Source organism: Pteropus alecto, unplaced genomic scaffold (genome assembly GCF_000325575.1).
Source record: "Pteropus alecto unplaced genomic scaffold, ASM32557v1 scaffold120, whole genome shotgun sequence".
Lineage (NCBI taxonomy): Eukaryota > Metazoa > Chordata > Mammalia > Chiroptera > Pteropodidae > Pteropus > Pteropus alecto.
This window is the reverse complement of record NW_006430061.1, coordinates 749,035-775,211: the sequence shown is the minus strand read 5'-3', so window position 1 is coordinate 775,211 and position 26,177 is coordinate 749,035. Positions and strand designations below refer to the sequence as shown.

The following is a 26,177-nucleotide window of genomic DNA, read 5'->3' as shown; positions in this document are numbered from 1 at the left end:
GTTTACTGCTGATTGCTAGGAGCACTAAGAAAACTGCCCACACATGGTGCTGAGTAAATATGTACTGAATGAATTAATATACCATATTTAAGTCATTATACTATTTTTTATATTCTATTTATTTACTTTAAAGCTCAATTTAAGCAGAATTTATGTTTGGAATCTCTTTACTAGGCTTTACCTTACCTTTTAGCATTAAGCTATTTCAAAACTATTTCATTTAAAATATTCAGTTCAGACTTTTCAGTTTATATCAGTCACTTCCAAATACGTTGAAGTTGACAAACTTTATGACAAAAAAATCAAAAAAGAAAAACCCATATTAAAAATTCAATAGAAGAAATGTGTTCTTATAGACTTCAAAGCCTAGCAATCAGTAAATTGTAAACTACTAAAAAGGGAAAAAAAATGTCCTAAAGTCTAGTCCCATTACACTGTTTCAAATTATCCTGGTTCTAAAAAAAGAGCAAAAAGTAGCTGTCATAAACTGACTAATTTATTAATCAACCATTGCTCTTGTAAGTTTAAACATATTCCTGCCTTTTTTTTTGCATGTAGTGGGAGTAATATTTTTTACTGAACGGTTTCAAACATCTCCTTAATTTTTATGAAAACCACACACATAGCTGGTGTGTCATCCATATAAATACCAAGATAACAACGGATGCTGACATTTTATAAGATTAGAATAACTTCTAGGTAGAGCTGTGCATATTTTCTTTTGAACATTTACGTACTTTGATACCCAGTTACTTGAAATTCCATGTGCAGCAAAGACAGTAAACTGGAGCTGTTCTGCTGTAGTCCACGCTTCCTTGATGTTCCTGTTACTTTGGATGCAGTCTGCAGGACTCCTACCAGAATTTCCATGGAGTCTGAGAAGATCATAAATTGCTGCAGTTAATTGGTCCATGCTTACTTGAACAGGATTTTCAGGATTCAGTGAGCCTAGATTTAAAGATATTATTTATATAATTCTCTGAAAAAGCAATAATTATTGCTAAAATTTAAAGAACTTAAAGACATACCCCGAGTTGAACTCTTGCTAGTGTCTCCTTCTCCAGACAGTGAAGTCACCTGCATACACACATACATATTAGTCCAGAAAACTGCCCATGATGTAATATAAATGTTTTACCTTTTATTTCAATATATTTAATTAAATGCTGTATCAAAGAAACCTCCTTCCCAGGGGAAACCTCCCGAAAATATCTGCAGAATAAAACAATAAAAAAGAAAGTAAAACCTTCTATCAAATAAAAAGATGATTTTTAGTATCAAGAAAATCATAGAGTAACCAAAAATCAGTGCAAAATATAGAAATTCAACACTTTTCCTCATTAAACCAATTTATTAAGATTTGAAACCCAAAAGTGATAAATATACTAATATGGTATTTTATTTTCTATTAGTTGTTCTATTAGCATGATAAGAATATCCTTAAAGAAATTAGAACTCTTGTTACCATTTAGTGTCTCAAAAAAGCTTAGTTTTTTAAATTAAGGTCTCTTCCTACTTTATTGAACAAATGAACATAATGAATGGAAACCTCAAACAACATCAAGACCACAGTAGTTGATCAGCTTCAAGTGATTTCACACATATTTTTTAATTTCTAAAAATAAGCACATAAGAAAAAAGAGCCCCAAATTTCTGTATACCATATGGATAAGTTCTCTGTGAGCATAAATGGATTGAGCTTTCTCTTAGATATGTTAAGGGGCATACCATCAACAGAACTTTAAATTTATTTTATCTTGTTGACATCTCTTATCTTTCCAGTAAGAGCTACAAACATCCCCATGAACAGAGTCAATTAAATCCCCATAGAAATACCAAGGGGAGAGCTTTTGCTAAAAGCAACAGTATGCTATCAAGAGGCCTTCCAACCTGGTTGCTTCCGAGGCAGTAAGTCACTATTACTGAAGCGCTTGGGTCTTTTCAATGAGGAGGAGATATAGTCAAAATAGAACCTGACCTATTGGCAGCCATGCACATTTCCATCCAGAAGGAGTACCTGTTACCATCCAGGTCCTTCAAGCTCAGTATTTACCTTAACATCCCAACCAATTCACTTATGCCAGAGTTTCTCCTCTACACACAAAAGGTTCTTTCAGAGTTTGGCATCTACCTATTCAATATCAACTCTCACAAAGCTCTTCTGAGGCAGCCCATCTCCTCTTAGGAATTTCCTACCTTATCAAATAGGGACCCATTCGACTCAAAAGTAAAAGCCAAAATTAAAATGTCAACGTTTTGTCCAGCAGAAGCAAAATTTCCCACTTTAAGTGATAGGTGCTCACTTAAGTACATATCTGCATGTAATAAGATACTAATTACTAAAAAATACTCACATCGGCACTTTTACTCCTTGGAAGATTAACTGCTCTCTTTAGCTTCTTTACTGATTCTGTAATGGCAAGAGTCTCTACACCGTCTAAAGCACTACAGATTTTTCTTACGGCTTTAATTACTTGATCTACTGCTCGGTGCTGGTTCTTTAAAAATAAAAAGTAAAATAAAGATAAGTATGTAGAACTTAAAGGATCAATCATTTCAGACATGAAGTGAGAAAATGAACATTTTAGATGTGCCTTAAAACAGATCTCTTTTACTTTTTCGTGATGAAAAAAAAGAAACAAGATAACTTTTTAATTATACAGTTTAAAGTAAGAAAAAGCAAGTTTGGTTAATTTTCACTTTCCTGATGCAATTATTCATATGCAAATGCCATTAATTTCATATTAGAATCAGAAGTAATAGCAACAAATTACAAATGAATTACTAAATCATTAAAAAAACTGGAGTTATCTTTTTTATTCTCATTGGGAATAATTTCTGCATTAAAAACATCAATGCTTCTCTCCCTCTGGTGAAAATTTGTTATCAAAAACCAAGAGGTTGGTCCCATATTAATAACACTGGGCAACAGTTACTAGAAATGAGTCAAGTCTGAAGCATCATTTGTACTACATAACCATCACTTTTAAAGTTTTGTCAGATGAAAAATCTTCCTTGAGGACAACCTTTCTGAACTATTCAACCACAGTTGATTTCGCTATGACTCAAAAGTATACATGTACAAATGTATTATAAAATCATTTACCTCATGAGAATGATTTAAAAACACTCCATTCCCCTCATCATCATTTTAAAGTGCATATCTCATTTAAAAACATTCTTATATAATGCAGCAATTCATCAAACATTTATGCCGAACTTAAATGCCAAGTACTGCTAATGTTAAAATGGGCTGAAACTCAGTACTGCACCATCCCTTAAAAATTTAAATTTTTCCACCATTGAGGCTTGGCTACCAGAAACTGAATGTTCCATTAACCTTCATGCTTAAATGAAAGTACCTCATATTCTCAAATACCCAATTATCCTGCAGTCCTCAGAGACTGAAGGTCTGTCATCTAGCTCCCCATTTTTGCTTAAATTTCATACTTATACTCCTTCACCTTCATGCAAAACCTTTCCAGTTCTGAGGCTCATGCCATTTTCCTATACTATTCTCCATTATTTTTTATGTGTAAATATCAATTAATTGTCTATCAGTTCTAAGTCCACCCTTCTTTGCTCTATTTTGTGAGACCCTATATTTCTCCTTTGCCAGCTGGCACAATGTTAGGATTTGTCAATAGAGGGCACCAAAGGGACAATCAAAGGCAACAACAACCTGAAGGTACTTATCAGGGTTCTAGTCCTCCATTTTTGAATTCAGGGTGGGAGCCCAATAGTCCTCGAAGAAGAGTACCAGCTGCACTCTCAGGCCATGCTCTCTCAATCTGACAGGTGCAGCAAGTTTCCTTGCCAAAGGCAACCTGTGTGTTCCTGTGATAGCCATATCCTCTTTAAAGAGGTTAAATTTCAGCCTGGGGTTGTGGGAGAGGCTCTAACATAAATCCTTAGAGTTCCTTCACTATCCATTATTCTAACAGCTGCTTTTCACACTTGTTACTTCTGGAACCTTGAGAGTAGGGTTGGCAAAAAAAATTTTACGGCTAGATAGTAAATGTTTTAGGCTTTGTGGGCCACACAGTCTCTGTCATAATTCAACTGTATTATTATGGGTATGAAAACTGACACAGATAATTCGTAAATGAACAAGAATGGCTATGTTCCAATAAAACTATATTTACAAAAACATGTGACATTGCAGATTTGGCACACCTATAATATGCCAACTCCTGCCTTAAAGTTCTTTTTCACCTTGTAACAATTAACTACATTTTACTAATTAATGATTCTTTAAGTTTCTCTGTTCAAATAACTATTATAGTTCCTGTCTCCTGACTTTAGACCCTGACTGACTGATCTGCCTTGCCATTGACATGTAGTCATTTCTCCCCCACTACATTCCACATTTTTGTTCTGGATATTTATCCGACTTTCTACCCTATATCCTATAATAACCTACAGTTATATAATGTCCATGTGGAAAATTCACAGCATCTTCAACCCTAAAATTGTACACTATCAGAATCTTACCTACAATATCTTACTCTGATCACAATCTCCTTTGCTTCTATCTCTCACACCCTCATTCTGACAAAACCTGTTCTTTGAGCTCAGAGACCTCTGCTTCTTCTACCAGGCAGCTGAGTACTTATAAAGAAAATCTCACAATCACACAGATTCAACAGTCTCCAATTTCAGAAGGAACCAGCATACCACTCAGCATTCCTTTTACCTGCTCTCGGTCAGCTCTCTTTTCCATTCCCCTATGAATATGAAGCCAAATCAATATTCCTTGCCTCAAAACCCCTACTGCAACCCTAACTTCATTTTATTAAAATAAATTAACATCTCTAGAAAACTAAGGCAAAGAATTAAAACTTCTGTAACTTCCTGACCTCTCCTACAACCTATCCAGGAGAAATTAAAACATACAGCACATGAAGACTTTTAATGAATGTTTACAGCATTATTTATAATAACCATAAACTGTAGACAGTCTAAATATCATTATTTGGTGACTAGATAAAACACAGCATACCCATATAATAGAAGTATTCAGCAATAAAAAAGGGAACAAACTATGGATACATCTTACAACTTATATACTACAGCATGGACAGAGCTTAAAATCAGTATGGCAAGCAAAAGAAATCAGATATAAAAATCAGCATAGGGTATGATTCCATTTACATGAAATCTCTTTAAAGGCAAATCTATCAAGTATCAAGACAAGAACCAGATCAGTAGTTGTTCAGGGCCAGGGCTGGGAATGGAGAATGACTGCAGAGTGGCACATGGAAACTTTTGGGAGTGATGAAAAATGTTCTAAAACTGAACTGAGGTGATAATTATATAACTCTATGCATGCTGGTTCCTACTGAAATTGGAGACTATTGAATCTTATTGTGAGATTTTCTTTAGAGTACTCTATGCAAATCACTGATTTGTATGCATCCAATGGGTATATTTTATGGTATATAAATTATATCTCAATAAAACTATAAAAAATATGGGGAGTAAATACGATAGTCACTATTTTAGATTAAATGATCAGTGAAGTGCTCTCTGATAAGATATTTGCGCACAATCCTTAAAGAACTAAAATGGTAAGCCATGCAAGTATCTGGGAGAAGAGCATTAAAATAGAGGGAATAAGCACAAAGGTCCCAGTTAGGGAGCATCTGCAGATCAACCAGAACAAAGGAGTAAACGGGTAGGAAGCCAGGACCAGAGATCTAATGGGTCAGAATGTGTAGGGCCCACTATTAGGGCTTCGAATTTTAGTGAGATAGTAAACAGGATTCTTAGCAAGAGTGGCATGATTTAACATTTTTTAAGAGTTTACAAATTAATCTTTTCAAAAAATTATCTTTTGGTTTTGATTTTCTTTTATTTAACATTTGATTTCTGTGCTTTTCATTTTTTAAAATAAATCTTTTATTTTAGAATAATTTTAGATTTACAAAAAGTTGCAAAAATAGTTGGGAGAGTTCCCATATAACATTACTTTTGTCAAAACTAAGACATTAACACTGGTACATTACTATTAACTAAACTGCAGACTTTAATTCAGATTTCATCAGGTTTTGTTTGTTTGTTTGTTTTTTAATGCCTATAGCACCTGGTATTGCTAGGTGGTCTCCCATCCAAGTACTAACCAGGCCCACCCGACCCTGCTTAGCTTCTAAGATCAGACGAGATCGGGCACATTCAGGGTGGCATGACCATAGACTACCAGTTTTTCTACTAATTTCCTTTTCCTCTTCCAGGATGCAATTGCATTTAGTGACTTATTTTCAAAAGATCATTTAGTGACTTATTTTTAAAAGATCTTTTTAAAAGATCATTTAGTGACTTATTTTTAAAAGATCATTTTTGTTGTCTATAGAAGACCGACTGTATAAACACAAGGGTAGAAACTAAGAGACTAGCAAGGAAATATTGTAACTATTATAATTGACTAGGACTGAAGCTTTGGGAGTGATAAAAATACATTCCCAATGTATTTTCAAGGTAGAGCAGACAAGAATGGGACTGCATGTGGGATGCGAAGGATCTTTTTCTTGAGAAATCAAATATGATCCCAAGGTTTTAGCCTGAGCAAATGGAAGGACAGAGCTGACATTTATTTAAAAAAGGAATTGTGATGAATAGATATGAAGGGTAATATAAAAAATCCAGTTTTTTATATGTTAAATTTGAGATGTCAAGTAACAGACAGTTGAATGTGAAGTTGAAGGAAAAGGTTCAGTCTGGATATATAAATTTCAGAGTCATCAGCATATGTAGGGTATTTAAAGACAAGAGATTAAGTGAGGTCACCTAGAAGGTGAATGTAGAGAGAAGAGAAGAGGTCCTAGAACTGAGCCCTGGAACATTCTAATGTTTAGACATCAGGAAGATAAGGAGAGATCATGAGGAAGCCATGAGTGAGAGTGAGAACAGTGGAAGTAGAAGAATCAAGAAAGTGATATCCCAGAGGCCAAGCGAGTGTTTCAAGAAGGAAGAAACAATCAACTCTATCAAACACTATAGAAAAGTTGAGAAAAATAAAGCCTAAGAACTTATTATTAGAAACATAGAAGTCCTTCATGATCTTAATAAGTGCAGTTTCAGGGAAGTGATGAAACTGAACACCTGACTGGAGTGGGTTCATAAAAGAATGGGAACAGAGAACGTGGAAACAGCAAAAACAGATTAACTTTCAAGAGTTCAGCAAGGAGAACAGAAAAGTGAGGTGGTTGCAGCAGAGAAATGTAGACTTTTTATTTTATTTAAGATAGGAGATATATCCAGGGCTCAGTCCTTGAACTCTTTTCCTCTACCTGCAATGATTTTCCTGGTGATCTCATCCAATCTTACAGCTGAAAATACCATTTTTATCCTGATGACTCCCGAGATCATTATCTCCAGCCTGGCCTCCTCCATTAAATTCCAGATTCGTATCCAACTGCCTACTCAACATCACTATTTGGATGAATAACAGTCATCTCAAACATAATGTCCAAAATTATATACCAGATCTACCCCCATGCCCAATCTGCTCCTCTCACAGTTTTCTACATCTCACTAAATGGCAATGCCAGATTTCCATACGCACAGATAGAAAATCTTGGAGTTATGCTTAACTCCTCTCTCTCCCTCTTTCTTCTCTCCTCCCCGCTCCCTGTTCCACATTCAGTCTATCAGTAAATCATCCTAGCATTAATTTCAAAATATATCACAGAATCCAACCCCTTCTCACCACTTCTACTGTATTCATCCTGGTCCAAGCCATCACTGTCTCTCCTGTGGCTAGGAAAACATCTTACGTGATTTGTTTGCACTCTTGCTGCCCACCTTCCCTCATTCTATTCCAGCTACAAAGATCTAGCGACCGTAAATATACAGGGCATACTCCTTCCCCCAAAATTGGATAGTTTCTTCCTCTCCTCCAGTGGTTTACTCAAATTCATCTTCTCAATAAGGCATTCTCTGATTATATTCATTTTCATAATTCTAACACCTAGTATATAGTAAGCATTCAATAAATGCTTTTTGAATTGAACTGAATGTTCCTCTTAGTAATAAAGCTGAAGTGAGAGTAGACACATTGACTCAGCATTATTGAGACTTTTTATTAAAAAGTTGGGTCAGAAAACAAGTCAAACATCAATATCAATAATACATTTTAAATAGTCCTTCTAAAATACTTAATCTGACAACACTAGACTTCAAAGAAGAGAAACAAGAATCTTTAAGTCATCATGACAAAATGTAAATTAAGACTTACTTCTACTTGAAGAGCCAGCTCCACTTGATTATGATAAGAATCTAAAAGTTCTTCAACAGGGTGTCTGAAATAAGGAACAATTATTGTGGCTGAAAGATACTATATACAAAAATGATTGTTTTATTCACTATAACAAATGTAGTCACATCCAAAAGCAAAGTTTGAAAACCTATAATTAAAGCTTTAGATGCCACACCTTGTCATGACTTCTTTATATGGTTTTTCTATTTGATGCAGGTGTTTGTTTAAATCCACAGGTGTTTCATCATCTTCTGCCTAAACAAACATATATACACAAATGTTTACCAAAAAATCAAATCCATTCTTTGGTCTTTCTAGTGCCAAATTAAATATGGTTAAACATATGATAAATTCTTGAAACTGAAGTGATTTTTCAGAACTGAGGCTAAAATATTGTCAGAATTTAATATTTACAATCGACTGAAAAAAAGTGAATCGATATTCTGAAAAAAAGGTTTTTAAATGAAAAACCATAAATGCTTTTAAGTCTAGTTTCTGATATATAAATAGCTCCCAAAACAAAAACTACTTCAGTTCTACATAGAGAGAATACAAAGCTGAAAATACTTTTAAAGATGGCTGACAGCCAAATAAAGGTGGAGTGAAAACCAGATGGAGAAGAGATCATTTGAGTTTCTGCATTTTTCTTCTAATGATAATCAACTTCCCCTCCACCTTATCCCCAATACACGAGGTGCTGGTTTCTTCTACCATGAATCCTTACTATACAAATATACTCAAGAACATAATTTTAAGAAACTGAAAAGAACTAAAGATTGCTAAAATGTATTGAGTTTTGTGAAACAGTTTCCACCCAATTGAAATAAATTCTACCTAACATAGGAGCAAAACCTAAGAAAGTAAAGAGAAAATGAAAATGACTGGTATTTACCTACCCAAAATTCTACCAAATACAGAATTCTCTTTAGAGATTAAAATTCATGGTGTTTTACAGTAATAAAATGGCCTCATTTCCTGCATGCTATTTTGCTTTAATCTCAAAAGAAAGTATTGTACTTTTAAAACAAAGAATTAGTATTCATATGGTGAAAAATAATGTATTTTTCTTAGTTTGGTGCAAAAGTCAGTGGATCTTTTTCCCCTCCCAAACCCACATTTCATATTCAAAATCTTTCCTTCTTCCTCATTTCTCCTTGACTAACCCTGATGTTTTCATTACTGCGTAAAACTATTACAAATCAAATTTCTAAATCCTCCACTTTGATTTTCAATTAGGCCTCCAACTCTGAGTAGTATGCTACCTAAACCTTCATGATTGAAAATCTCCGCCCCCGCATCTGCTGAAAAGACTCCTATTGAGATAAAGAGTTCATCATTTCCAGTCTAACCCAGAAATCTTGGAGAATGTACAAATAGCAAATTGGCTAATTAGCGAAATTATTCGGATTTAACCAAATGCAATTCAGTAATAAGGTAAATAAACACTTACAGTTCGGGCCAGATTTTGGCACATTGTGCTGAAGGTCAAAAGTCGTAGTTTAATCTCTGTGTCCCATTTTCGACAGTTTTGAATATGTTCATGACTTCCAAGGCAATGATTACTATTAAAATATATTAATTATTCATTAATTATTCATCAGCGTTAGTCTCTTCAAATTATAAATTACAGAGATGAGAGTAAAATTCTATCTGCATCAGAAACCGAAGAAAATGGTAAAATACAGATAGTTTTTTAACCAAGTGTAAGCATTTAAGTAGAATAATTCTTCTACATGAGAAGAGTCAAAGCAAAAAAGAAAAAAGATAAGAAGAAAATGAGAAAAATAGAGACAGGACATTTCTAGTAGCCTAAGAGACCGAAATCTGTAAAATAACTAGACTAAAATAGCAGATGTAATAACTACCTGGTTCAGAAAAAGTCATATAATGATTATTTCAGGTAACTAAAAGGGAATCACAGCTGACACTATGTATAAAGTAACAGTGTATGCTACAAAAGAAAAATGGAGTCTATAATGATGTGACTATTGATCCTTTGCAGAAAGAAAAAAAAAAGCATTAAATTCACTTACCAATCAATTATCCACCACTCTTCCCATCTGACACTATAAGCTTCTTAAGGGAAATACCATGTCTTAATGATCTCTGAAATCCCTCCATTATGTTAGACATGACTTCTCAAAGTATATCTCAATATAAGTGTATTGATACCAAGAATCAATTCAGTAGGACTCTATGTATTTTTGTATTACAAATTTCACTTAAGATATTAAAATTTTTTTAATCATCTAAGCTATTAAAAATGAAATTTCCAAAGATGTTGTTCAGTAGTTAAATGAATAAACTTACTTCTGTAGCACTTCCTCTTGACCACAAACTTTCAGAACATAGCTGCCAACATCTACTTGATTCAAGTCATCATGCACCCAGCAAAGGGCTTGCATTATAATGATTTCTACAGTAGAACTCACTGTAAAAGAGTTAGTCATGATTTTCACTTTACTCACTTAATTCTAAGTATACATTTATTCAGATTGTATTTCTTATAATCTAAGACAGCACTATACAATAGGAATATAATTTAGGTCACGTATATAATTTAAAATTTTCTAGTAGCCACAATGAAAAAAGTAAAAAGAAACAAGTAAAGCTAATTTTAATGTTTTATTTAACCTATATCTCAAATACCATTTCAACATATAATCAGTATTTAAAAATTACTGATGAGATATCTTACATTCTCTTTTTAAACTAAGTCTTTGAAATCCAGTGTGTATTTTATACCTGTAGCACATCTCAATCTCTATCAGCCTCATTTCAAGCACTCAACAGCCACATGTAGCTAATGGTTACTATATTAGACAGGGCAGATCTAAGCAAAGAAAGCCACCTCCCTGTTACAGAGGCCTCCAAAAGGATAACATTTAGCAGTATCTAGCAATGATTTAAATCAAATTACAAGGAAAAGAACCAACATTTTAAATCTTTGACATTTGCCTCGTAAATTTTCCAATAAAGAATAAAAATCTAGCGAGTTGGAAGTACTGTTCAATTCTTATTCTTTTAAAAACTAAATAATTTTTAAAGTAACCTATTTCTGTACTTCAAGCTCCTGCATTCAATTTAGAAGACAGTGACTACGTTCAAACTTCACAAAAATTAACAGCTTAGCAAAGGCCATAAAACTTCTATCTAATACAATGGCTACATTTCTAAATAGTCAAACGTATGGTAACATTTATCATCTGAACATACAAACCACCTGTACCATAATAGTTACATTTCTTAACAGAGCTGTACTGTTATAAATGTGCACATTTATGAAGAACCAAATAGGCATTTGAAATATTTTTTAAACAAAAAAATCAGATTTTAATATAACAAGTCAAAATCTGATACAAATTAAAACATTTTGCTATCAACGTGTAAGCACTGATACTCATGCTTATTTCAATCAAAAGGCCTTTTGACTTTTTTCCTTCAGTTTTGATATTAATTCTTACTGCATGTTTAAATGATTGTTCAAACCAAACTGTAAAGTACATTTAAAAAGAATAACTCTTCCTTTAGAAACTAAAAGAATGATTATTATAGTTGGCTAACATTTTGTTTCAGATTTATATTTTTTCAAAGGGCCTTGCAAAGTACAAAGCTACAAAGAAAGTATCCAAATACTGGACATAGTCCTAGTCATAAGCACTAAAAAAAAGGCATAATTTGTAAGCCAAAGTACTACAGAAATATAGGATATTATTCTACTGTTGGAATTCCATTAAAACGATATACATTGTGAAAAACAATAAGCTATGAAAGAAAATAAAAGTAGTTTTTAAAACCATAACAAAAAATTTCCTATGGACTTGGGGATACATCTTTAGAAAGGACATCCACATCGTCTGGGAAGAAGACTTAGAACCAAAGGAGAATTATCTTCTCCTTAGAGGAGCTTAGCAAAATAACTGAAATTTCCATTTCACTGACAGCTCTTTATAAATAAGCATTCTTCTTGCCATAAAAAAGAAAGAAAGAAAGAATTTGACTGTCTATCTAATTATCTGTTTAGTAGCCTTTTTATCTAATGCTTTGGGACCTTGGCCAAGAGCCACTGATTAACCAAAGTGAAGCATTTTTCACAGAAATATGTACAGTAGTGATAAAGGTAAACTGTTTTGCAACTAGTCTTAAGTAGAAATGCCAAGTTTTTGAAAAGGATAACCAATGAATGTTAAGTATTTTACCACACATACACACATAAAATTTTTAAAAAGGATACTAATAACAGAGTCAGTTTATTAAGAGAATTATATTAATGTTTTAAACATTTTCTCTCTAATCAGAGCAAAACAAGATGGTTGGGGAATTACAAACCTACCATCACATGTAAAAGTAACTGGTAGTTGAAATCCTTCAATTTCAATGGAGACCTTCACGCTAGCATTTTCTCCACATATGTTTCTTTGCACTGTGACTGGACTTAATAAATAGCCTGGATTTGTGCAGTGATTGGTGTATGGAAAGTTGGTCTTCAATCTGTTCACAAGAAAGAAAAAATTAAATTCTTTTTTTAAAGGATACATTTATTTGAGAGCCTTGAACAAGGCTTTTGTGCTTACAGCCATTCAATTCTGTGCCTTTGCCCAAGTCTAGAGCAGCTCTTGAGAACTGCAATGAATGCATCCCTGTCAAAGCTCCGAATACCAGCATTTGTCTTTTAATAAAAGGAATCCAAGGAAAGAGATTAAGTACTGCCAAGATATCTTTGGTAGCATTATCAACATTAATCAAGCATACACTAGATACATAGCATTAAATGAGGTTCTCTGCTTCAGATTCTTTTGCTACACAGTGTAACTACAAAAATGGTACATTTTTAATGAATCACTGATAATATAAGCAATGCAGCCTTAAATTATAATTGCTGGAGGAATAAAAAGATTGTTTTTTTTCCACATAAAAGTTCTTAGTTTTTAATCTTCTCATGGAAACTGCTCAATCGTCACAGATAGGCACTGGCAGATCTTTACTCCTGTTGTCCAATCTCCACCTCACTCACTGCTAGATATTTCATTTCTTTTTGCCAGCACCAACACTGGCCTTTGGACTCCCCCCTAACTTTCTTCATTCTGTTCTTGTGTTCCTTTTGCTGTTTTCTTGAGGTATTTTTCTTCATACAGGCCATGTCTTGCAAGTCTATGTTTGGGTTCATTTTTCTTTGTGTAATACAAGGAATCATAAATCATGCCAAAATCAGTTGTCTTGCCACCACCAAAATGGATTCGGAATCCAAATACAAAGATGACACCTGGTGTGGTCTTGTACATTTTGGATAGTTTTCTCCGAATTTCTGTCTTAGGTACTGTTGCCTTTCCAGGATAAAGGACGTCAATGACCATTTGTTTCTGTTGAACTAGTCTATTGGTCATGAACTTCCTAGTTCGGATAGTTACTGTATCATTCATGATGGCGGCAGCAGCTGATCCTCAAAAGTAGCCAGGGAGGAAAAGAGCTTGTTGTCTTTCAAAAATCTTTTTTCTAAGGTCATTTCCCCCTATACATTGTTTCTGGTTGTTAAACAATGTAAAAATAAAAATCACACACAGATACACACAATGGGTTTTTACAGTGCTATAAGGCCTTTATTCCCTCAAAGTTATTTACAAAACTCAGGGAATGGTAAGAATTGCCTGTGAAGGTTTTCATGGTATTCATAGGTATTCAGAAGAGCAATATAGTTTGAATTTAAATACATGAGCCTAGTATATGGCTCATCTCCAGACAGTACTGTTATCAAAAGACAAAGGAAGATTTAATGCCTTCTATAAACTTGTGGGTCTTTTTAAATTTTTTTCTGGAGATAAGAAGACAAGTTTCAATCTTTTCATTTGCTTTCCATAGGGCTATAAACAGAATGAATGCTAAAAGTATTGTCTATTTTGCCTCTGTAAAGATTAAAATAATCAAGTCATAAAAACAAAATAAAACAGTTTGAGTTGACAGAAAGAAAGGTTCTGGAGGGCCAACAAGTTTAACAGTTTGTACACAGCCTCTAGAGCCAGACTTCCTGTGTTTAAATCTTGATTTTATGATTTACTAGCTGTGTGACCTTAGGCAAGTTATTAAATCTTCTTGTTGCTTCAGCATCCTCTCCTGTAAACTGGGAGTAAACTACTGCTAATCTCAGAGGGTCGTTGTGATAATTAACGTGAATTAAATAATTAAAGTACTCAGAAAGGGCCTAGTACATGGGAAGCATTATAAGCATCTTGTCAAATAAATGAATGAGTGAATAAATCTGATTTCTGCACTGTGATCTTAAATGCCACAAAGGATCCAATATTTAAAAGAAATGTAAATGAAAAAATGTAATAAATAATAAACTGATATTGGAAATGCACCTTAAGATGTGGACACATTATCTTCAGATATTTTATTGCTACAAAGCTTACCCCCCTGCAACATAATGACAGGATGTTCATAGGACCCAGACTAAGATTCTTATTTTTTTCTACTACTTGGTATTCTCCTGTTTTCTATAGTATGAAATAGATGCTCACAGAAAATCATACAATTAACTAATATGTGAAATGGTAGAGAATTATGTCTACATCCAAGCTTTTGATTTTCAGAAATCTTTAAAGATAACGAAAACTAAATGAAATTCCTGATGATAGCTCAGAAAACAAAAATTTTAGACAAAAATTCCAGTGACAAAAGTTGTATTTAATAAATTTGACTTTTGAGGGGAAAACTCCTTCATTTCTTTTTCTTAAAACATGCCCTTTCATTTACACGACAATGTGAATATACTTAATGTCACAGATTTATATATGTAAAAATTATTAAATAATAAATTTTATGTTATATATATTTTACCACAATTAAAGGGGTTTTTAAATGAGTCTTTTCTCTCTCTGCTTCACATGAAAGACAGTCAATCCAGAAAAATACAGTAATTTTGTTTTTCTATAAAGTTGATGATTTCTTCTATTTTCATGGTTTTATTTGCTTTATAAAAATTGGGGGGAAAATAAGGTGTTAATAGAGTCCTTAAAGTTCAGTTTTTTCATTTTGTTTGTAACAAAAACATACAAAATAAAATAAGTAAATAGATAATTGCTGAGTAAATAATTCACTTTCGAAATAAGAAATCAGATAAAGGATTTTTATGGACACTCTAAGCCAACATAGCTTGATAGTCTTAATTACCTATATCGGTAATTTTCTCTAAAATTTCCATTTCCCTATTGCCACTAAAGAAACAGCTTGGTTTGTTTACTGTGGCTCTGTAGCTCAGAAAACTTAATCTCTTCACAAACTAAAATCCTGTACAGTTTATTTTCCTACTGTGTGCTCAATCAAGCTAAAGTTACACACAGACAGAGCCAAATCATGCGAAATCAGGACAGAAGAGAGAAAATTGAGGGTTTTAAAAGTTAAAGATGAAAAATGAGGGTTTTAATTTAATTAGCACTACTTTACAAGAAAGTATAGAGTCAGCATTGTTTAAAATAAAATTAAGTGCAGAGGTGAAGTCCTTGAAAACATATAGTGAGTCCTTGGCGTAAAGAAACTATTGTAGGATATACATATTAGGACTCAACCATATATGAAGAACTCAACCATATATAAAGAAAAGCAATAGAAGGCCATTCAAGATGACAAGTCTAAAAAACAGTTTCTCATCTTAGGAAACCACAAATGCAGCAGCAAAACCTTCTACTGCTATCCAACATTCTTCTCAGAACTCTTTCTGAACCGATAACTAGTATATACAGCAAGCTTTGTCAATTACAATGAGGATGAAAAGAAAGAAAACAAGAAATAAAAACCGGAAAAATTTAGTAATAATGAAATGTCCTAAATCAAAGTATTACAGAGGTTTAAACTGAAAGAGACCTTTGAAATCAATAGTTCAACTCCCTAATTTCACAGAAGCAAAAAAATAACAAGGGCTACAACTGGCACTAAATTCTGAATCTCTTATACAGTACTCTTGACTGTAAACAGTTATCATCCTGACAGTCTTATACTATTTTTATAGCTGAATTTAAATGATTCAATGAATAATTTAAGATTTTGAAAAGTAAAGAATTGGCTAAGAGTATAAATACTTGTTTTTAAAATGCACTGCAGATATGAGCATACTGGAAAAAAAAAAAAGAAAGAGCCATTAATTTCTTCAGGAGATATCTCCTGACCCCAGTCTCCAAAGGCCACAAGGGAACAAGAGGAACAAGAGAAGTTCCTAGAACATGGCTTCAAAAACCCCTCTTTCTTCCGACTGCTCTGAAGTATTTGTTGCAATCATACTCTACTAATGATAATAAAATTAGAAAAAAAACCCATTCTCTCTTTAGTTCACTTGGGATTTCACATTACATAACCGTGTGTGTGTGTGTGTGTGTGTGTATGTGTGTGTGTGTGTGTGTGTGTGTAAAATAAATAAAAATAATGATTTTTAGCTTACTGGCAGAGTTTTTGTAAATAACTCAAAGATTCAAATGAGGGAAAAAAGGCAGATCACAGAGAACTTAACTGCTCAACTTAAATGTAATCAATAGTCACTAACACAGTCTAGCAGAAAGCATGCAGGGCTTGTTTGGGGAGAATTAAAGGAATTAGATGAACACATAACAGATTATTTCCAAATTGTTAACCATATCTACATAATGGCATAATGGCAAAAAGGCATAGGTAACTTCTAGTACATGCAATTTGCATACCAAGTAATCTAAATGCCTCTTCTATTTTAAATGAAAACATTTTTCTATTTTACTGAAAAATGAGTTTTAAAAATCCAGTTAAGAATAACGTTTGCAAGAAATAAAAAGTGGCTCTACAGATATTTTTCTTCTTTTTTCCCCTAAGGTATTTCATAGGAAAGAAATGCTAGTTAAAAGGTAACATTAAGATAATTTTTATAAAGTTGTACCAATAGTCTAGAAAATCTAGTTAAATATTATTAAGTCCCTTATATAACATTAAAATATTGTACATATATCATTTTATCTAGGAACCCCAAACTCTGCTTTGCTTAAAGCAGACCACACTGGAGAAAATACAGGATTCAGAATAAATCCCCCAGCGCTGATCTACTTTCCCTTCTTCTGATAACATACCTCATCCTCTTGGCCACAGTGTTTGTTGTTACACTTTTTCTGTGGTTTTTTTTCTATCTGGTGCTAGGGGACAGGACTCCCTTTAATCTCTGTTGGCAAGACCATTAGAATATGAAGTCTAAGCTATCAGTGGCTATATTCCCTGCCATCAAAACCCCAATGACAGTAGAAGAAAATGAAATCAACATGCACAGAGGAAGTGTATGGGGAGAAAAGGGAGGAAGAAAAGGATAGGAAGTAGGAAAGGAGAGTCCAAAAGGAAAAGAAATCAAGGATCAATTACAGTATATGAATTCCTAGATCTGGCTATCGCTGAGCTGTCTTATCCTTCTTTCTTTTATATGCAAAGTTTGTGAACTAATATACAACCTTTCTTGATTTAAGCTAGTTTAAGATTGGTTTCTAGCACTCGTAATGGAAGTCCAACTAATATGGTGATACAACGGAAAGAAAACACACTGAACTAGAGGCAAAGGAGACCTGGCTGTGTTACTGACTAGCTGAGCAAACTCTGGTACTTGAGTAACTTCTCTGAGTCTCAGTTTCCTCAGACCGAGGATGTCAGACACATGTAAGATTAAAACAACATTTTAGAAATGCATTTTTCTAACCTTCAGAAAATATATTGCCTGTTATAGTATCTCTTAAATAAGCAGTACAGTATTTTAAATGGTAAAAAAGTATAAGGCAAAAACTAAGTGTCCCTACAATAAAAATAGGCATTGTCTAAGTATACCAAAACTTGAATGGTTAAGCCATATTTTCAGCTGGTTAATAGTATATCAGAAGTCTACTGTGTGACCTCAGTTTTTTCTTCTAAATGCTCAGAAACCTAACAAGTAAAGATACAGATTCAACTGTAGTTTGTGTTAACGTGCCAATTAACTGTCTGGGAATTTTAAACCACAAGGAAAAAAAAAAACTTAATTTTAGAATTGGCACTAAACTAATTTTCAAGTTAAATTTTTTAAACAAGCATTTAATAAAAAATAATTTTTAATTTATAAAGAAAAATTTCTTACTTTGTAATGGATCGACAAAAAGCTGCCACTTCTTCATTCCGTACTTCAAATTCCTGTGGAAGAGAACTTCCAGTTGGCAAACTACTGGTCCCATTTGGGTCTTTCTGTAATCAAAAAAGTGTTTTTATTTTAAAAGTAAAAGATCCCCAAAATGCTAAACAGCAGCAAAGCACAAACACATTTTTACAAAAATATGTACAAAGATATGGTAAAATAATATACATCAGTAACAAAGTTTTAAATTATGGACTTGTACCTGTAGAAGTAATGCCAACTAAGCCTATTTTAAAGATCATTGGTTTTAGTTGCTCAAAAGCAGAAATAGGCTGTTCTTTGTATACGTCAGTAAGAATGGAATGCTAAAGACATTTCATTCAAAATCTTCCTGAAATGAATGCTAAATTAACAGCAGAATGAAATTAAAGGACTAGCCTCTATTTTAAGAAAATGAAGAGATCAAGCCCATTTGGGACTCCTCTAATAAACCAAGAATTCTATATTTAACATAGGACTCAAATTCCAAGAAAGCAACTGGTTTTTTATGTAAGAGAATCTGTTTTAGGAGTTGGTAGGTATTTTTATGTTAATGAACATATACAAACAACCTGATAGTCCTTTAAAAGTTAAGTTTATGTTTGATCTAAATCTATGTGCAATATTTAGAAGATAAATTCACCATCTAAGCATAGCCAAATAGCAAAGCCCATTTAGAGTTATTTTGATTACTACATAAAAATACTTAATTTGGCACAAAATTCAAATGTAAATTTCCATTAAAATTAGAATTGGAACACTCTCAATTCAAAACTAAGTGAATCAGAACACAGCGTATAAATTTCAAGAGTTGTAATAGATTTCAATGACCATGGTACACAAGAAGATTTTGTCAGAAAAATAAACTGAAAATTTAAGACAATAATTCCTTTATAAACTTTTTTCTTTTAAAATATTGGCAGAGCCCTTTCTGCTAGAAAATAATATGCACATCTGGGGAAGGAAAAAAAACAAAACCAAGTCTTAAGTTCTAGAAAACTGCAACTAAAAATTACAATTTATGAGAAAAACAGAGTTAAGGCAGATTACTCAAAATCGGTGTAACTTTATAATCAAAGCTCTAAGACAATAAGGCTTTATAAAAATACTAGCATAGTTAAATCTCTAAATTTGCACCTAGTGTATGGTCATTGAACCTTAAACCTTAGAGAGCTCCTGCTTCCTCATTTGTGATACAGATGCTTGAGGGAATTTGCTTCTAGTTGATCCATTTCAAAAAAAAAAAACTTGAAAATGTTATCTAGGATATAGACTTCTTCAACAAAGTTTTTAATGCAAAAGAAAATGTCTTCACAGCTTCTTTGTCTGTACTAACTGCTTCAACAGAGAGCTTAGAGCACTGTGGAAATGAAACGATTCTTGAAGCCATTCATCCAACCATCATTTTCACTAAATGAGGATACTTCTACAGTATTTTCAGTGTTTTCCTTACTATTTTCTTATATTACTAATGCTCTCTCTTTAATTGTGAGAAAGTTTGTTCCTGGTTGCTTTAAAATGTTAATATGCTGGTAAGCATTGAGTTTGAACTGATGCTACTTCTCCATTATACTGACATCCATTCATATTTATCAATTACATCAGAAACAAGCACTGCAGCAAACAGACCATACTATTCTAAAATGGGGATTTGATGTTTCTAACAAAACTTCTGGTCTGACACTCCAAGTTTGTCACAATCTAATCCAATGACAGTTCCCAGAATTTACCAAATATTTTTATGTTCCAGTTAGCTTGAATCATATCCTGTTCCTATAAAACACAAATTGAGCTGTCCTGCCTCGGAAACTTTGTCTTCAATGCCTTCCTCCTAACTGCCCTCACAAGACAAAAATCTATTAATTTTTGAAGGCCTAATGGAATGCCACTTCATCTTTAATGCCTTTTATGATTACTCAGTATGAAGCAATTCTTCCCTCCTAGCACTTCTAAGTACTTAGTCTGAACCAAACACCATGTCATTACATCCTATTTTATATTTGTCTTAATGTGAAAGCTCCTTAATGTGAAAGCATCAAATTTTATTGAATTTTATATTTTTGTAAATTTATATCCAGTTCAAAAAGCACTCAACCATTGGTTCAATTTGTTGAATGTTTTGCTCCCTCTAAAAACAAGTTAAAATTCACTTATATATAATCAATGAATCTGCCATAGCAATCATAAAGAATGTAAGAATGTAAGGTACTATGTAGTTCCTTCGGCAGCCTTCTAAATAGAACAGCAGTAATTTTCATTAATATTTGATCTATAAAATAATCTTTTTCTAATTATTAGTATTATTAAAAATAACATCTAAACTACAATGAAATACCACCTCACATCCATTAGGATGGATACTATTGAAAAAAAGAAAGTCACGATGGTGTAGTAGGTAGACATGCTCATCTCCTCTCATGACATCAAAATTACAACTAAACTATAGAACAACTATCGTTGGAAGTTGCCTGAAGTCTGGCTGAACAGAAGTCCTACAAATGAGAACACACATAAGAAGCCACATAGAAACTGACAGGGGCGGACGCAAAATGAGCTGGTCTGACAAACACATGTGGCGGTTGAGAATCAGGAGGGATATCTTGGTTGCAGAGGTTCCCCTGAGGGAGCAAGGGGACCCAGCCCCACACTGTGCTTCCCAGGTCAGGGTTCCAATGCCAGGAAGAAAAGTCCCCACAACCTCTGTCTATGAAAACTAACGAAGATTAAGGCTGAGTAAGACGAGGGTAGCAGGAGTCTCAGACATTCCTCTTAAAGGGGCTACGCACAGACTTACTCACTGATGGACTCACCTGCTCTGAGCTCCAGTGCTAGAGCAGCTGGTCAAAAAGCCCCAGGGACATATGGGGAGGAAATGAATTGTCTGGCTTCGGGGCAAGGGGTGAAGGGGCAACTTTCCCCCAGACAGAAAAGCTAGCAAATCCATTGTTCCTTTGTTGAGCCCTCCCTGCTCCCAGTGTGCAGATGCAGGCAGCCATCATATCTGAATCTCCATCAACCTGGCTAACACTGGTCAGTCAGTACGTAGGTGATTCCCTGAAGCCCTGCCCACCCAACCTGTGGGCCCACCTCCAGTGGCTTTTTCATACAAATGGCCTGTCTTGGCTAATGCTGTGGACTTCTCTAAAATCTCTCAAAGGTTCACAAAACCAAAACAAACAGCATGCCCCATACCTCTTGCTGAGCAGCCCCAAGACCAGCACTAGAGCAGCCAACCCAGTTCCGGGCTTGGCCTCTCGAAGCACTTCTTAGCCCAGCACAGGTAGTAGCCAACTGCGGATTGCTTGGTGACTCATGCCAAGTGGCCCTGGGCACTGCGCAGGCTACAGCTTAACCTGGTCTGTGGCAGGGGCCCTCCCAGGAGGCTCTGGGCCAGCTGGTACTTGAACCCGAGCTGGAGTACCAGCCTGAGCTGCATCTGAGGACAACACACCCAAAGGGAAGACTAGTCAGGCACCCACCCCTTCTAAAGTGAATCCTGCTCCATACGGTCCTCATTGACCAGTCCTCACAACCAATTGGCCCAAGGGTCAATCCCTCCCACTGAAAGAAAAACAGCAACTAAGGCTCAACTACTACAGTACAACAGGAAGGCATAAACAACCCATAAAAAGGATACGCCCAGAGTACCTTGCTCAAGTGACCAGGGAAGATTTTGCCAGTGGGCACCACAGAACACCTGCACATAATGCCACTCTACTAAAACTGGGAGACTTAGGAACCCTATCTAATAGATAGAAACAAACACCAGGAGGCAGCCAAAATGGGGAGATAAACATGTTCCAAATGAAAAAAAAGAACAAAAGCTCTAGAAAAAGAACTAAACAAAATGGAGACAAGCAATCTACCAGATTCAGAATCCTGGTTATAAGGATGCTCAATAAACTTAGGGGAACAGTAGATGAATTCAATGAGAACTTTAACAAAGAGAAAACATAAAAATGGAGATACAAAACATAAAAAAGAACCATTCAGAAATGAAAATGCATTAACTAAAATGAAGAATACATTAGAGAGAATTAACAGTAGATAAGATGAAGCAGAGTACTGAATCAGTGAGTTAGAAGATAAAGTAGCAGAAAAAAAACAATCAGAATACCAACAAGAAAAATCCAAAAACAATGAGGATAGTTTAAGGGGCTTCTGAAACAATATCAAGCATATCAACATTTGCATCATAGGAGTACCACAGAAGAGAGAGAGCAAGGAATTGAAATCTTACTGGAAGAAGTAATGATGGAAAACTTCCCTAACCTGGCAAAGGAAACAAACATACAAACCCAGGAAGCAGAGAGAGTCCCAAACAAGATGAAGCCGAAGAGGCCCACACCAAGACACAAAGACAAAGAAAGAACCTTAAAAGTAGCAAGAGAAAAGCAGTTAGTTACCTAGAAAGGCGCTCCCATAAGACTGTCAGCTGACCTCTCAAGAGAAACTTTGCAGGTCAGAAGGGATTGGCATGAAATATTCAAAGTGATGAAAATTAAGGACCTACAACCAAGATTACTCTACACAGCAAAGCTATTATTTAGAACCAAAGAACAGATAAAGAGCTTCCCAGACATAAAAAGCTAAAGGAGTTCATCAACACCAAACCAGCATTACAAGAAATATTAAAAGGATTTAAGGGGAAAAAAAGATTAAAAATATGAATAAAATGACAGTAACAACATATCTATCAACAAGTACATGAAAACAGATTAAATAATCCAATCAAGAGGGAGGCTGAATGGATAAGAAAACATCACCCTTATATATGATGCCTACAAGAGACTCACTTCAGATCAAAAGACACACAGAGACTGAAAGTAAAGCGATGCAAAAAGATATTTCATGAAAAGGAAAAGGAAAAAAAAAATCTGGGGTGGCAATACTTATATCAGATAAAAAAAGAGTTTAAAACAAAGTCTGTAACAAGAGACAAAGGACACAGTAAACCCACTTCTGGGTATTTATCCAAAGAAACCCAAAATACTACTCTGAAAGGACATGTGCATCCATGTTTATTGCAGCATTATTTACAATAGCTGAGATATGGAGGCAACCTAGGTGCTCATGAATAAATATTTATTAATGAATGAAGAGGTGGTACATATATACAATGAAATATTACTGAGCCAATAAACAAACAAACGAACAAAATCTAGCCATCTGCGACAACGTGGATAGACTGAGAGTACTGTGCTGAGCAGAGTCAGACAGAGAGAGACAAATACCACATGATTTCACTTACATATGGAATCTAAAGAACAAAATAAGCAAACAAACAAAAGATAAACAAACTCATAGATACAGAGAACATTTTGAGGGTTGCCAGATGGGACGTGGGTAGCAGGGGATAGGTGAAAAAGGGGAAGAGATTAAGAAGTACAAATTGGTAGTTACAAAATAGTCATGGGATGTAGAGCATAAGGAATATAGTCGATAATATTGTAATAACTATGCATGGTATCAGATGGGTACCAGAATTTGTAGGGATGTTTACTTTGTAAGTTTTATAAATGTCCAATCACTATGTTGTACACAACTGAAACTAACATAATACTGTATTCCAACTATAATTGAAAAATTAAAAATTATTTTAAAAATAAAAGTCAAAAAATAAATAAAACAGCAATAATCTATATTTACTGAGAGATCGATTGATTTTAAGAAATTAGATCAGGTGATTATAGAGGGTGACAAATCTCAAGATCTGCAGTTGGCAAGCTAGATACCCAAGAGACCCAATGATGTAGTTCCAGTCCAAATCCATTAGGCTCAAAACCCAGGAAAAGCAGATGTTTCGGTTTGAGTCTGAAGGCAAGAAAAACCCATGTTCCAGCTCAAAGGCAGTCAGGCAGGAGGAGTTCCCCCTTAATGACAGCAGGTCAGCCTTTTTATTCTATTCAGGCCTTCAACTGATTGGACAAGGCCCAACCATATTAGTGAGGACAATCTGCCTTTGCTTAGTCTACTAATTTATATGTTAATCTCATCCAGAAACACCCTTAGAGACACACCCAGAATAATGTTTTACCAAATGGCTGAGCACCCAGTCAAGTCAACACATAAAATTAACCATCATAGTATCTCAACCATAAAGAGTCAAGGAATCACGTTTAGAGTCTAGACCAGTGGCTTTCAAATTCTGTATGTTGAAGCCTCAAGAATAAAGCATTGAACAGAGAGAACAGGTAAGAGATGTTGAATGCAACCAAGAACGAAGCTTTGAAAAGGAGTCAAAGATCACAGAAGGAAAGCTAGGAAGTAGATTTAACTAGTGCAACAGAAGAGGAGTTTCAAAAAAAGGAGATAGTCAATTGTTGCAAGTGAAGCAAAGGGGCTGGACAGTGAATATGATCACTACATTGCCAATTAGTATTCATATTACCAGAAATACATTTCTGCAATATGACGGAAAAAATAGAGGACAGAGAAATACTAGAAAGGCAGTAATGGTTGAAAATACTTTGGGGAGACAGGAACAAGAAAAGAGGTAAAAGAATAATGGTAGAAAATACTTTGCGAAGACAGGAAAAAGATGTGAAAAGAATTGAGTTTTGCGAAAAGGAAGGAATATCTCTTTCCTCAAGCCAGAAAGGGCAAATCCGAGGTGGGCAAGTGCATACAAAGACTGGCCTCAACATTAAATTTAAAAAAAAAAAAAAAAAGGTAGTGAGGTCATCTACTGGAGAGGTGGAAAAGGGTAGATTAAGCATTTAAGGAAAGCAGTGAAGGTCTTAAATAATTCACAAAAACTTAGTACATACTCTGTAGAGCAGTTATAAGAATATGGGAAAGCTTTATGCCTACACAAGTTCAAGGTTCATGCCATACTACCCCAGAAATTACATGAAACAAAACACAAAGTTTTCAATAAGTATACTTTAAGCATCACACACACACACACACACACACACACACACACACACACACACACACACATTACTACTATTCAGAACAAAGTTGGTTACTTCCTTATTTGAAATTCATAAAAATTTTACAAAGACTTCAGTAAACTATTTAAATAATGTACTACATTCAGCTAGACAAAGAAAATTGCATTTTGTTCAAGTTTCCCTCTAAAGTGACAGTAGACATTCTGTCAACGACGACATAAATGTTTTTGTTAATACAATTAAATTTTAGAAAGTAAATATCCACAGACTTTGCAAAACTATGTCTATGAAAATAATTTTATTCATTACTAAAACCTCTGAAATCTGCTCAAAATAGCAAAATATATAGCTATTAACTAAAAGTCTGATTTAAACTTAAATTGCCAGCAGACACAGTTTTAAGTAGTATGTCTTTTCCTGGTTTTGTTCACAAAACATTTGAACTAAAGTATTTAGATTATTATTAACAATACAAAAGACACTAGAAGGAAACAGGAAGTAAGCTTGCTGAGTGAGAAGAAAAATACCCTTTGGAATTTTTACCACAAAGCATGAAATTCTTACAGGAAATGAATATTTAAGTATATAAAGTAATTTTAAAAAACAGACATTGCAATCTTATCCCTAACCCTCCCTCCCCCCCCCCCCCCCCCAACAAAATAAATAAATCTCAGGGAAAGTTTTAAAGTAGAGATGAATGGTGTGTGAAAAATTAAAAGCTCCATCCAATGTTTGTGCCACAGTCTTCCTCCTTTTGGCCTAAATGAAACCAAATTTTATCTTCTTGTACACAAAGAAAATGATGAAATCTTAGTGTTAATAAAAGGGCTTAGAAATTTTCTCTGAATATAAAAATCTTTTCACATCATTTGTAACAGGTGCACAC

The 26,177-nt window shown here is 34.3% G+C and overlaps 1 protein-coding gene and 2 pseudogenes across 4 annotated transcripts in view; all 3 read right to left on the bottom strand.

Moving 5' to 3' along the window:
* Positions 1–26,177, bottom strand: part of PIK3C2A (phosphatidylinositol-4-phosphate 3-kinase catalytic subunit type 2 alpha) — an 87,402-nt gene that overhangs the window by 33,591 nt on the left and 27,634 nt on the right. For all 4 annotated transcript variants that reach the window (XM_015589616.2, XM_006904735.3, XM_006904736.3 and 1 more), the window contains 9 exons: positions 18,360–18,463; positions 12,591–12,748; positions 10,568–10,688; positions 9,708–9,819; positions 8,433–8,512; positions 8,237–8,300; positions 2,355–2,498; positions 1,029–1,077; positions 738–948 (listed from right to left, as the gene is read on the bottom strand). In XM_015589616.2, the coding sequence (XP_015445102.1) occupies positions 738–948; positions 1,029–1,077; positions 2,355–2,498; positions 8,237–8,300; positions 8,433–8,512; positions 9,708–9,819; positions 10,568–10,688; positions 12,591–12,748; positions 18,360–18,463 (1,043 nt within the window). The remainder of the gene's footprint in view (positions 1–737; positions 949–1,028; positions 1,078–2,354; positions 2,499–8,236; positions 8,301–8,432; positions 8,513–9,707; positions 9,820–10,567; positions 10,689–12,590; positions 12,749–18,359; positions 18,464–26,177) is intronic.
* LOC112479419 lies at positions 6,074–6,196 on the bottom strand (annotated as a pseudogene).
* Positions 12,757–14,916, bottom strand: LOC112479227 (annotated as a pseudogene).